The sequence below is a fragment of the Chrysemys picta genome, chromosome 24 (assembly GCF_011386835.1).
Source record: "Chrysemys picta bellii isolate R12L10 chromosome 24, ASM1138683v2, whole genome shotgun sequence".
NCBI lineage: Eukaryota > Metazoa > Chordata > Testudines > Emydidae > Chrysemys > Chrysemys picta.
The window spans coordinates 15,940,961-15,954,151 of record NC_088814.1 but is presented as its reverse complement, the minus strand read 5'-3'; the positions used below and the strand labels follow the sequence as shown (position 1 = coordinate 15,954,151).

Sequence of the window (13,191 nt, the reverse complement as noted above, 5' to 3'; positions counted from 1 at the left end):
CTGGTAACAACAGGAGAAACACTAGGAAAATTTGTGAAATTAAATCACTGCCCCCGAGCCTCCTAGTTTATTTGACCGTCACAGTGCATTCTTGTGCTGTCTATAAAGGGACCAATCCTGCAGACTGCTCCATAAAGGCAGACCTCTATGTCCACAAAGGCAGCAGTCTGCAGGATTGGGGCTTAGCCTATAAACTCATGCCTTCCTTTTTAACGTCTGTACAGCACCAAGCACACTGTCAGTATTTAACAAATGAGCAGAAAAAGAGCACCATTAGTACCTGTCCATTTCCGCTAGGAGAGGGAGCCATTTTTCTTTCTCTAAGGCACACCTACGTTTGGGAACTTTTCTGTTTGCTAGTAACAACTTTAAATAAGGGAAAGACATCAAAGAGTTAAGTGCCTGCAGTTTGCAACAAAAGGGAGGGCCCAAGATCCAGCTCAGCTTCACGCTGCAGGTCCTACTATGCGGGCAGGAAAACAGGGATCAAGCCGTGACGTTCCACACAAGTTTGGGAAAAACACAAAGCGAAATTTTAAATGTCTCCTTAGACACATCCCTTCCTCCCAAGAAAATCTGCATCCAAAATGAAATGGCTCCCTCCCAAGTGAGCTACAGAGTCTGCCGCAGGTCTACCAAATAGCAGCCCCAGTTCTGTGATGTTTTCCAAAATGTGTAAGATCATGTTTTTGGTTTTTTTAAGTCACTCCTCAGTCTCTACTACTACTGGCTGGACAGAGCCTTCCCAGTTTTGGCTGTGCAAACTGAGGCAACATTCTCACCACCTCTTTGCTTTTGAGGAGGAAAAATGGCTACAGGCACTTGCAAGCCATACAAGCATTAGAAAAAGTCATGCATTTTGCAGATGCGGCTAATTAAAACCATTATGCTTGGTGCATTTCTGCATATGTATTTCCTTCAAACAATTACATTCCCAGTGGGGGCAGGCTGCAAACTGAACAGGAAAACTTGCTTTGTGGATCTGTAACTGTTTGATGGAAATATATTTTTGAAAAAGATTTGGGGATTATTTTGAACAAACTGCTTTGAAATGGCAACAAGAAAACTCAAGCATTTTTCTGGTATATTTTAATCAATTATATCTGTGCAAAAAGGTTTGAGCAATTTATTTTGCAGGAAGGAGACTGCAAATTGCCAGGGAACACTGCTGCATTTTTTTCAGAGATGTTTACATCAAATTACAGCTGGGGCGTGAGAGGCTGCAGATTGCAAATGGAAAACCCATGCATTGTGCAGGATTAAAGGCTGACATTGGAGGAATCGTCTGGGGGGTACTTAGGGGCAATGCCTGCAAATTGCAAGCGGTTAAGTCTTGCCTTGTGCAGGTACAGTTAGATGAAATGAGGACACTCGAGGAGATGGCAGGGTGTGTGCACTTATTGATGGGGAATGCCTGCACACTGCCATAGGCAGGTTAGCCCAGGGGTGTGGGTGGATGGGGTTAAGGAGCCGCATATGCCTTGTGCTGAGATTTCCCACCGCTGTGAGGAGGGACCAACAGCTGATGCCTCTGTCCGCTTATAACCATCACTAGCCCACCTGCTGCCCCCAGCCAGGTGCAGCCCCACAGCCACCCTGCCCTTGTCCCCGCCCCCAATGGGGTGAGGGAAACCGCAGCTCATCCGCTGGGAGAAAGAAGCGACAGCTGTCCGGAACGGTGCCTCACGGGATTTATAGTCTCTTCCTGTCCCTACGGCCTATTCAACTTTGCGGGCGCGTTCGCTCATAGTGGACCACAATTCCCACAAGCCCCTGCGGCAACGCTATTTGCTTTACGCACGTTGCTCAGTGAACGCTTTTCCCATTGGTCTGAGGGTCTGCTGCCAATCATCCCGACGGTGATAGCTGATTGGGCGAGCAGGCAGCTCCGACTCCGAGCTGCGGCTTGGACTGCCACAGCCGCTGGGCGAGCGAGGGGGCGGCCATTTTGTGTGGCGGCCTGGGCCGGCCCTGCGCTGCAGCCCGCCCTGGAGCCGGCGGGGCGCGCGCCGCGGTGAGCGGCTGTTCCCCTCACGGGCCCTCGCCCTGGTCCCCCCCGGCGCCTCCCTCCCCACAGCGGGAGCCCCAGGGCTCGTCCTGCGCCTCGCAGCCAAACGGGGAGGTGAGCCCAGAGGCGGAGCCCCCCGGCGGCCTGGCCTTGGGAGGGGGCCGGGGAAGCGGGCGCGCCTTGCCCCGCGCTTACAGCCTCGCGCGCCCGGCCTCCGAGGGGGCAGCTCGTGCCACGACCCCGAGTGACCCCCCCCCCCGGGTCTCCAGCGAATGCCCGTCTCGGCTTGTACCAACCGTGCCCCCCCCCCCCCCCGCGTTCTCCACCAGGCTGAAACCAGCCCCCGGATCGCCCCTCCCTCGGGAGAGCGCCCAGCTGTGTGTGCCTCGAGAGCGGGGGGGGGGCACGAATCGCGAGCAGTGCCACGGGGCTTCGTATGCCTCCAGAAGGCCCTAACCTAGCTAATCACTGGGGGGGCGGGGGGGGAAATGCCCTTACAGTCCAGTAAGTAACGCGACCATTGGGCATTTCTTAGCTCCTGGGTTAAGGACACCTGCCAGTCCGTGCGTATTTCAGTCCTACATAAAATAGACTACGTGTTTGCAGAGGAAGTAACTAATGCAGTTCTTTTGCTGCATAATCACTTAGCTGAAAAGTACTTAGCCTCCAAAGTACAATCCAGCTCTCTTTGTTACACTTGTGTCCAAAAGTAATGGCTGATTTGCTAATACTCCACAGTAGCTTTTAAACTCAAGAGAAATCTGATTCTTTTGGGTGGATACGGGCTTGGGAGTCCGGAGATGTGAGAACTATGCATTACCATTCACTTGTATTTTAATCTTTTGCAATCCTCTGGGCTTCAGTCTCCCCATGTGTAAAAATAGAGGTGATAAAAAAAATCCAGTGTGAATACAACCATTATTTTAATGGGTGGGTTATCTTGTTTTTGTAATCGAATGCCAAATTCAGGTCTTTTACCCCAGTGTAAATCTGAAGTAACTTCATTGACTGCGAGAGTTACTCCAGATGGGCACCAGTGTAAGTAGCAGAATTTGAACTAGTATTCGTACACAAATACAAATATCCATACAGTTACTCAAATACCTGATGATAGAGTTCTCAAAACACAATCCCTGGTGCATGCTTATTTTTAATACTGCATAAAAATTAGAGTAAATAGTTTCTGGGGAAAATAATAATTTTTGAAAATTTATTTAATTTTTCTAAAGCCTTTCTGTTAATTTCTAAATACTTATCTGACTCTGAGATCAGACAATTAATACAAAGTGAGTCTTGTATCAGAAACCAAATGTAGACATAACTGAGAGGAAGATCTAATTTTATTTTGAGTGAACATTTGGTACAATAACTTGCGTTTTCCTAGAAAATGTCTATTTTCCATGCTTCTACTGTACTTATTGTACAGTGTAATTTTCTAGGCAGTGTACTGAAAAATAATCCCTGAATATAATCCTTTATTTTATGCATTTAAACCATACCACACCCAGAATTCCCCCAGGGAATTTTCACTTGCTGAACCCAATGGATCACATTTAATGTGGCCTCCTCTCTGCTGCTATTGCGAAGTGAGGCAACAACTGTCAGTGTGCCATTTGTAGAGACTTTTTAAAAAGTACCTGCCTGGCTAGGGCTAGACTGGTAACTTTTCAACTAGTTGTTGAAATACCCTGATAAATGAACTGGAACAAACCTTGTCTTTGAGTGATTAGTTTCATTACTTTAGCTGTTGGAAAGGAGCTGTAGAAACAGAATAGTGAGTAGCGTGTTCTTCATGTGCAAACCTCAAGATGATATAGGTGGCATGGAAGGCAGTTCTTGAGATGGCACAAACAGGTCCAGTGTCCTGATGAGCAGTGGGAATTGTGACAGTGTGTGGGTAATGTCTCGATGCTATGGTACATGAGGGGTATGGTTCACCTTTTAAGGTATTTTGATGTATTTAACATATACGTGTACTGCTTAAAGCATATGACTGGGGACTAGGAAATCTGGGTTGTATTCTTGACTTTTTCACAGACTCACTGTGCAACTTTGGACAAGTTACTTACGCCCAGCTTCACAAAGGTTTTTAGGCTCCTAAATGCCCTCTCTGTGGATCTGGGCCTTAGCCACAATTTCTTCTACCTGTGCAATGAGTGCAATGCCGACCTGCCCAACGGTATCAAGAGGTGTAGTTCGTAGGTTGTAAAACCCTGAGATTGAGTGCTGCCATTTTACTGAAAACTGTTTTACAAAATGTGCAACAGGAGTAATGAAGGATCTTTTACACTGGGAAGATGAAACTGAGCAGAGACAATCTTCTGCAGAAAATTCCTTGCTTGCATTACTCTGGAGTCAAAGACTATTTTGCTTCCATGCTGTTTCACCAGTTTATATAAAAGTTTGGCTTTTACTTAATCACAGCTTACCCCCTTTTCTAACTGCTCAGGTGTATAACCATCTTTCCATATGACTTTTTTTTTATACCCATTTATATTTCATTTAGCTCTATTTTCATTTAGCTGCAGGTTTATGCTAATGATGGTTTTAAAACCATTTAAAAACCAAACTGAGGCCTGATTTACATATCAAAAGTTGCTTAACTAAAGGTGTGATTTTTAAATTGATATAGTTAAACTAGTGCAACTTTTGAGTGTCAACACGCACATTGATTAGTTTAAACTAATCCATACAGGGTTTGCAATCAGGGCCCTAGAACTTGCTCCCTTCAGTCCAAAATAGCCCAAATTTGGTGACCTCGCCACACTGCTAAAGCCATCTGTTTGGTGGGGCTTTTTGGAGAGGACTCAGGGTATGTTCCCAGAGTGATGGGAGCTTTTTTGTACATGACCAGCTTACTTAGTTACTTGTCCCTGTCTATGTGATTTTTTTAAATGCTGCTGGGGTATTACTGTGTTGCAACATTTAATTGTCAGGGCACTCAAAGTCTTTGTTATTATTTGGGGGAGAGATAGCTCTGTGGTTTGAGCATTGGCCTGCTAAACCCGGGCTAGTGAGTTCAGTCCTTGAGGGGGCCATTTAGGGTTCTGGGGCAAAAATCTGTCTGGGGATTGGTCCTGCTTTGTGTGTGTGTGTGTGTGTGGGGGGGGGGGGTTGGACTAGATGACCTCCTGGGTCCCTTCCAACCCTGATATTCTATGAATCTATATCAAAGGCACTAATAAATCTGGTTTGACCCTAAGGCAGCATGGTCTTAACTTGAAGAGGGCAGATATGTCCCCCAAGAGTAAGGCAGTGGTGCTTGCCAGTTCTTTGAAGTGTTTCCCTCTAACTAGAATCAATAAGTTGTTTGCACCATGGATCCTTTATGCCGGCTCCAATTTCTTCAATTCACTAAGATCAAGGAGACTGCACTAGAAAATAAATCTGTATATCGCTGGCATTGCAGCCAGTGTCATCTAAATATTACCTACTGGTTGTTAAACAACAGGGCTGAGGTTTCAGCCTTATGAGACTCCGCATGTCAAAGTTCTCCCTCATCATGACTCTGGGGTCTGCTGGAAAGGAACACGCTTGCAGCAATTCTGTTTGCTGCTGCCAGAACAAACAGGCAGGATGATCAAAATATACTTCAACTTTATAGCAGCCAATTACAAGAGCCTGAGAATTGGATTTGTAAAAAATGGATCTCTGGACTGAGAATGTTTAAACTTATTTCATTGTGAGGTTTTTCCACTTGCTAAAAATAGAACTGTTGGAATACTTTCCCTTATTTTAGGCAAAAGATGAAGAAACAGCTGATCCCAGAAATGCAAAATTATAAAAACAGAGATACTATCAAATCCTGTTACAACTGGTCTCCCTTTTAATGTGGGTGGAGAGCAATGCATCAGCAGGATGCGGATGCATTTTGCTAGTTGTAATGAATGCTGTAAAAGAGTAACTATACACCCCATGTTACTACCTGATAGAAAAGGGTTTAATTCTGAGATTGAGCAGATCCATAATTACTTGCATAACATTTTTCTTTATATTTAGCAAGTGTCAGAGTAACAACCATTCCTGTGGTCTGGAACTACAGGAGTTATCCTCATGGATTAATAGGTCTAAATAAGAGTGGTGGCAGAGAGCAATCTTTGCAGGTCTTTCTGGAACACATTCCTTGGAATAGTGTAATCATTCCCTTCAGGAAAAAGGGAGAACAACCCCACTGGTTAAAAATAACATCTGAATAGGGAGGAAACTGTAATGCTGTCATCTGAAGACTGCTTCCTTATCAATGACCAGTGTATCAAATGTGTTCAAATGCTCAACACATATATACCCCTAATAGTGCTAAGAATGAAAACTAAAAGGTATTCCTGAAGCACAAAATGGGAGAATTACTAGATCACTGAGAACACTGGAGTTTTAGGCAATATATATTTTACTAGGATGGCAGTATGCCCTGTAAGCTGCTTATCTCAATGTGGATCAATTTTTCATCTATGGTGCAATGGAGAGGGTCAGAATTGAAACCAAAATGTGTGGTCTTGTCTACACACAGAATTGTTGGAAGGGACCTCAGGAGGTCATCTAGTCTAACCCCCCTGCTCAAAGCAGGACCAATCCCCAGGCATATTTTTGCCCCAGATTTCTAAATGACCCCCTCAAGGATTGAACTCACAACCCTGGCTTTAGCAGGCCAATGCTCTCACCACTGAGCTATCCTCCCCCATGATGTAGCGGCAACCCTCAAAGCACTTACTTTCATCTTTGGCTACCAAGAAGATTGCACCTGTTCCCCTCAGATGATCTGGCCACAGTGGGGCATGTGCTTAGCACTGCCAGTCTGGACTACTCTTCACTCTAGCTGTATCTAGACAAAAAGTTCACAGATGCAGCAGATGCATAATGTAGAGGCCTGGCTCTAGCAGATGAGCCAAAGAGCATGTATTACACTGGTGTTCTGCAACTTAGACTATCTGCCTGTCTGTTACCAGATCTACTGATTGCCAAAGCCCTTTAATGTGAGAGGCCAACCATGGGGGGGAGAGGAGGAGGGAAGCCTACCTCTCTCTAACCTGCCAACCCTGTTGTGGGCACAGCCTCTGTCTCTGCAACGTGTTGCATCATCTAGGATTGCTCGATGTGCTGCAGGTTAACAGGTATAAACACAAGAGAGCTGAAGGAGGACCCTTCTCACTGGAAATCCCTCTTAAAAAGATTAGAAATAACCCTACTCTCACCTACTACAGGACTCCCCTTTTCACTAAAGCATTCCCCAGAGGTCCAAAAGCTCAATCCCATCTGGAAACCACCGATTAAATCAAAGCATTGATTTGGAGAATTGGCCCTCCATGCTGGAAGAACCCCCATCAATTTGCTAACGCCTTTGTAAATGTCCTGGAAGAGAGATTTGTTGAGTGTTTGAACTAGCTTGTAGAAATGTGTTTGCCAGTGAATGTGGGTTGTACTCTAGTGTAGACTAGAGAAGTCATTTTGTATTTGGATTAGCCACTGCTGTGACATTTGACTAAACATTTCTTCATATGTAATTAAAATTTTCATGTTAATATTAGAAACTAAGCTTCATGGTGGTATATTACTATAAGTCGGGTAGGCAACCTATGGCACGTGTGCCAAAGGCGGCACACGAGCTGATTTTCAGTGGCACTTGCGCTGCCCGGGTCCTGGCTACCAGTCCGGGGGCCTCTGCATTTTAATTTAATTTTAAATGAAGCTTCTTAAACATTTTAAAAACCTTATTTACTTTACATACAACAATAGTTTAGTTATATATTAATGACTTATAGAAAGAGACCTTCTAAAAACATTAAAATGTATTACTGGCACACGAAACCTTAAATTAAGAGTGAATACAAATGAAAACTCGGCACCCCACTTCTGAAAGGTTGCTGACCCCTACTATAAGTTGAAGCACCAATATTAAATGTTGAGGTTACTGTATAATAAAATAATGCACATCTGCTATTTTCCTTCCTATAACAACCACCAGACTGGGTCAGACCAAAAGGAGATCTAGCCCAGTTGCTAGGTCATCTGACAGTGCCCAATATCAGGTGCCCCAGAGGGAATGAACAGAACAGCTACCGGTAATCACAGAGTGATCCATCCCTTGTTGCCCATTCCCAGCTTCTAGCAACCAGAGGCTAAGGCAGGGGTGGGCAAACTTTTTGGCCCAAGGGCCACATGTGGGTGGGGAAATTCCATGCAGGGCCATGAATGTAGGGCTGGGGCACAGTGTGCAGGAAGGGGCTCAGGATAAGGGGTTGGGGAAGAGGAGGGATGTGGAGTGCATGAAGGGGCTCAAGGAAGGGGGTTGGGATGCAAGAGGGGGTGTGGAGTGCAGGAGAGGACTCGGCAGGGGTTGGGGTGCAGGCATGGGTCTCAGGGCAGGGAGTTGGGGTGCAGGCTCTGGCCTGGTGCTGCTTACCTGGAGCCACTCTGGGGTGGCAGCAACATGCAGTGGGGCTAAGACAGGCTGCCTGCCTGCCCCACTCCTGGAAGGGGCCGGCACCATGTCTCTGTGGCCACTGGGGGAGGAGGGACAGAGGGCACTTTGTGCTGCCCTCACCTGCAGGTACTGCCCCTGAAGCTCCCATTGGCTACAGTTCCCCATTCCTGGCCAATGCGAGCTGTGGGGGGTGGTACCTGCAGGTGAGAGCAGTGCATGGAGCCCTCTACACCCCTTTCCCCAGGGACATGGTGCTGGCTGCTTCTGGGAGCAGGACAGGGTCTGCAGTGTCACAGGGGTGGTAATCACACAGGTTGGATCTGGCCCGTGGGCTGTAGTTTGCCCACCCTGTGCTAAGGCCACCATCCCTGTTCATCCTGGCTAATAGCCATTGATGGACCTATCCAGTTCTTTTTTGAACCCTTATAGTCTTGGCCTTCACAACATCCTCTGGCAAGGAGTTCCACAGGTTGACTGTGCATCATGTGAAAAAAATACCTTTTGTTTGTTTTAAAGCTGGTGCCTATTCATTTCATTTAGTGACCCTTAGTTTTTGTTTCCAGTAAACAACACTTCCTTATTTACCTTCTCGACACCAGTCATGATATTATAGACCGCTACCATATTCTCCCCCCCACTCCAGTCATCTCTTTTCCAAGCTGAAAAATCCCATTTTACTAATCTAGCCTCATCTGGCAGCTATTCCACACACCTAATCATTATTGTTGCCCTTTTCTGTACCTTACCCTCCATCCTAGAAAATGTTACACAACACAATCTTGCATGTTTTATAATTCAAAAGAAAAATATTTGTAGAAATATTACATACAAAGTACTTGAAAGAATAGAAGAAGTCTCAAACCATAGTATTTATATTCCTTGGAGAGAATTTCATTTGTACTTGGAATTAACTTACTCCTTGCTGTTGATTTCTGCCATCCAGTCTTCCTCTTCAGAAGGCTGATATCATGGTCTGTGGTGCTTCCTTCACACCAGCCTTCCTTCTCTACAACTGAAGCTATAGTGCACCAGCCCTACTCTGCTGACTAATGTCATAGCAGAAGGAAAGAAAATTAAGACAAACCTATTTATCACAAATAGATCTTTAATATTTTCTGTTTTTCTTTCAAAAAGAAGAATTGATAGCAATACATGCCTTAAAGCAGAATTTCTGCCAGGAACATGTAGTTAAAATCCATCTTGATCCTTAATATTGGAGTCCCTAGGTCATTGCATGGCCGGCTGGACTAATTTGTACAATTTCTATTTGAAATGTGGAAACTTGTGCTGCCCATCCCAGCTGTAATTGCCTTTAGCTGGTGAATCTAATTTGCTCCACTTGCATATTGTAGTTTAAGCCTAGTTGCTGCTCAGACACTGACTAGATAGGGTTGGGTAAACTGTACATACAGGCTAATATCAAAATTGGTAGAAATAGTCACACTCAGTATTAGGTTGATGAATTGAAAATTGCATGTGTTTAAATGGCTACTAGTTATGGCTTTACTACTATCCACACCAGGTTGTCTTTTAGGGTGAAGATCTCACTTGTCTATGCACTGAGAGAATGTCCTGAGTCTGACCCTCTGCAATTACATAAAAGTGCAAAATTTTCAGCAGAAGGGGAAATTGACACCACACTCCACTATACAGAGTGGTTGGGAGAGAATACAGATCTTTTTTCTCCCCTGTATCTTGCTTTTATTCTCATTATTAGAAAAATAGGTTTTAAGATAAGGTAGGTCAGTGAAAAATTGTATTATCCCTATCACTTATGGGTCACATTTCTGTACATTAAAACTCCTAAAGGTTATTGCACAATTTTACTAAGCATTTATTAAAAAAATCAGACTTCTGTTGTGCAGTTTAAAGTATATTAAAAAAATCAAGGTGCCTCTAAACACAAATGTTGTAGGCAGTGCTTATTTAGGTTCTTAGCAGCTCTAGACAGATGAGATTAGAAATTCAGAACTGTCCTTGAAACTTAAGGCAGGCCAACATTAGTGTGATTTTTTGTTAGAAAAAGTGAATGACTACTACAAAAACATGATAAAGTAGAAGTATAGAACTGACCACTTGCCCACCAACCCAGCTGCATTTACTTTTGTTACAGCAAAAATATTTGCTAAGCCACCAGAACACAAAATGGGTTTATATGAACCCACTTACATTAGAGCTTTAGTGTTTTAGAATTGGAAATAGGAAGTTCTGTGAGCTGCAGGGAGCAGAGATGCAAAAGAATTAAGTCTAAGCTTTAGTTCTGTTGATTTTATATTAGGCAATATAAGCCATTTAAAAATACAAATCACTCGAATAATTATTCAAAACATATTCCCACCTAGGAGAATGCTATTTTGAATATTCTTCTAGAAATCACACTGAAACTGTTACATTTACAAGTAATTAAATTTATTAGAACTCTATAATGAATTTTATTGTTGTCAGAATTTGGCCGATTTACAATTCCCTAGGGTTTTTTCCCCTCCCCCTGGATTTTTCCCCTTTTGGTTTAAACATAAAATGCATCATAAGTTGAGTCAAATTTACTTGCACATCAAACAGACACACCCCTCCCCTCGAGTCACATTTATCTTAAGGGGGGGAATTCTCAGTTGCACATAGTTAACAGAACACACACTACACTATAGCTATAGCTTCAAAAACAATACAAGGCTGTGGTTTATTCTGATTATGTATCATAAAAAGGATCCACTGTCTTTTATATACACATGTATATAATGTTACATTCCATCAATGTAAAAAGTCCCACCCCCACCCACCCCCTAAAGTTTCACTCTCCAAACTTGGAAAGAGATTTCTCCTGTTGTCTGTGAAGTTCATTCTCTTTCAACAGCTTCAGGTTCTCAGCTCTCAACCTGTCCAGTTCCAGCTCTAGTTCTCTTACCCTAGGATCCTCTGCAGAGTCCCCCCCATATTTTTTGCTTTCCATCCTCAGCCTGTTGTTCTCATCTTCCATCCTGGAAAGGCATTTTTCCAGCTCCAAGTACTCCTTGATCAGCTCCTGCTTGCTCATGTTCTGCAGGCTCTCCACATGGTATCTCTCGTAAGTCTCGGAGAAATCCCTCTGGAGAAACTCACTGCCGTCGCCTCCCATCCCGTCGCTGCCCCCGTCCTCGTCTGCCGCCTCCTCCAGGAAGTCTTCCTCGCTGGTATCATCTGACTTGGCTGCAGCCTTCTTGGGGTACAGGCCAGTCTTAAGATCCGGCTCCTCCTGATCATGATCCTCCATCAGGAACTGGGTGGTGTTGTACGGGGCCACGGGCTGCCCCTTGGCGAACATCTCTGCCCGGAGCCGGGAAGCCCGCTGGCTTTGCTTCTCATCGAACAACTTCTTCTCCTCCCAGGTGAGCTTGTAATAGGGCTTCCAGTGCCGCTTCTTCTTGGAGGGGCGCCGCCGGTGCTTCTTCTTGCCCAGCTGCCGCTGCCGCCATTCCTCCTCGCCCCCGACAGAGGGCCGGTCCCTGTGGCCCCCCGCCCCGGCATAGCCCTGGCACTGCGGGGCCGGCGGGGGCCCGGCTCTTTGTCCATCCGCGGCAGGCGGCCCCTCCCCGGCGGGGCATTCTCCGCCCTCCGCCTCCTCGCCGCCTCCCTCCGGGCGGCCCTCGCCCTGGCCTGCCCCGGCGGGCGGGGAAGCCCGACACGCGCTCTCCTCCGCCCGCGGGCTGCCAGCCTGCGGCTCGGCTCCTCCCGCTGCCCACCTCCCGCCCGGCTCCCGGCGGGCCGGGGCGGGCTCCGCGGCCGAGCTCTGGCCGGACGGCGGCTGCGGGCGCTCGGCGAGGAGGGGGTCAGCCATGGCCGGGCCGCTCCTGCTGCTCGCTGGCCGGGGCTCAGCGCCTCAGGCGGGTCTCCGGCCCCAGCGGCTCAGGGGCGAGCGCTCTCCGCCCGGCGCATCGGGAACGGGCAGCGCGGGGAGTCCAGCCTCCAAGCCAAGGGTTCAGTCCGCGCCAGGCCCCAAGGGGTTAATGTGTCCGCGGCCACGAAGGGGTTAACGCCTCTGGTCCCGCCCCGGAGCGGGCCGCCGCCTGGCTGCTGCGCCGAGACCTGGCACACTCATCTCAGGTCCAGCCTCCTCCTCGGCCGCCCAGCCCCGCCTTTCCCCGGGGCTCCGCCTCCCGAACCCTGCGCTCCTAGCTCCCAACTGCAGCTCGCAGCCCGCTGCCTCGCCTTATATAAAGGCACCAAACCCCGCCCCACTCCGCGCAAGCGCGCTGCCCACCCCGCGCCCCGGCGTATGCTGGGATTTGTGGTTTCCCGTCCCGATCGATTCCCTGGCCCGCGCCTGCTGGAGCGACTACGGTTCCCAGAGTCGCGGCGGGGCCTCTCCTGCGGCCAATCAGCTAGAGAAGTGGGCGTGGCTAGGCGCACAGTATCATCCATTGGCCTCCAAGGCTTCTTCGGGAACACCATTGGTCCTTCATCTGCGGCTAGACCAATGAGAGAGTAGGGGTGGCACTTGGTCCCTACCATTGTTTTTTCAGGGGTCTTAAACTCGAACGGCTCCAAGCGACCTTCAAGGGGCTCTTTAAGGACAAAAGTCAGTAGCCGTACGGTCCCCTTTCTCTCAGTGTATGTGTCGCGGAATGTCCTATCTTCCCTCCCCATGAAGAGGAATGGTACGATCCAAAATAGTCCTGGATGGCTTCGTGGGTTGAGCGAATGAGACTGCGGAATGGGCCACTTTGCCCCTCAGTCGCAGCGTGGGAATGGGGGTTGGGAGTGGACTCCGACTGGAAACGAGAGGGGC

General features: G+C 47.2%; 1 protein-coding gene across 1 annotated transcript; it reads right to left on the bottom strand.

Moving 5' to 3' along the window:
• Window positions 1–9,513: 9,513 nt before the first annotated feature.
• Window positions 9,514–12,605, bottom strand: HEXIM1 (HEXIM P-TEFb complex subunit 1). Its single transcript, XM_024104578.3, has one exon. It carries the CDS (start codon window positions 12,238–12,240, stop codon window positions 11,218–11,220), a length of 1,023 nt encoding a protein of 340 aa, XP_023960346.2. The 5' UTR covers window positions 12,241–12,605; the 3' UTR covers window positions 9,514–11,217.
• Between the last annotated feature and the right edge of the window lie 586 nt (window positions 12,606–13,191).

What these genes read in the sequence shown, in the direction of transcription:
- HEXIM1 (XM_024104578.3), bottom strand. Translation starts at nt 12,240, where the DNA reads ATGGCTGACCCCCTCCTCGCCGAGCGCCCGCAGCCGCCGTCCGGCCAG.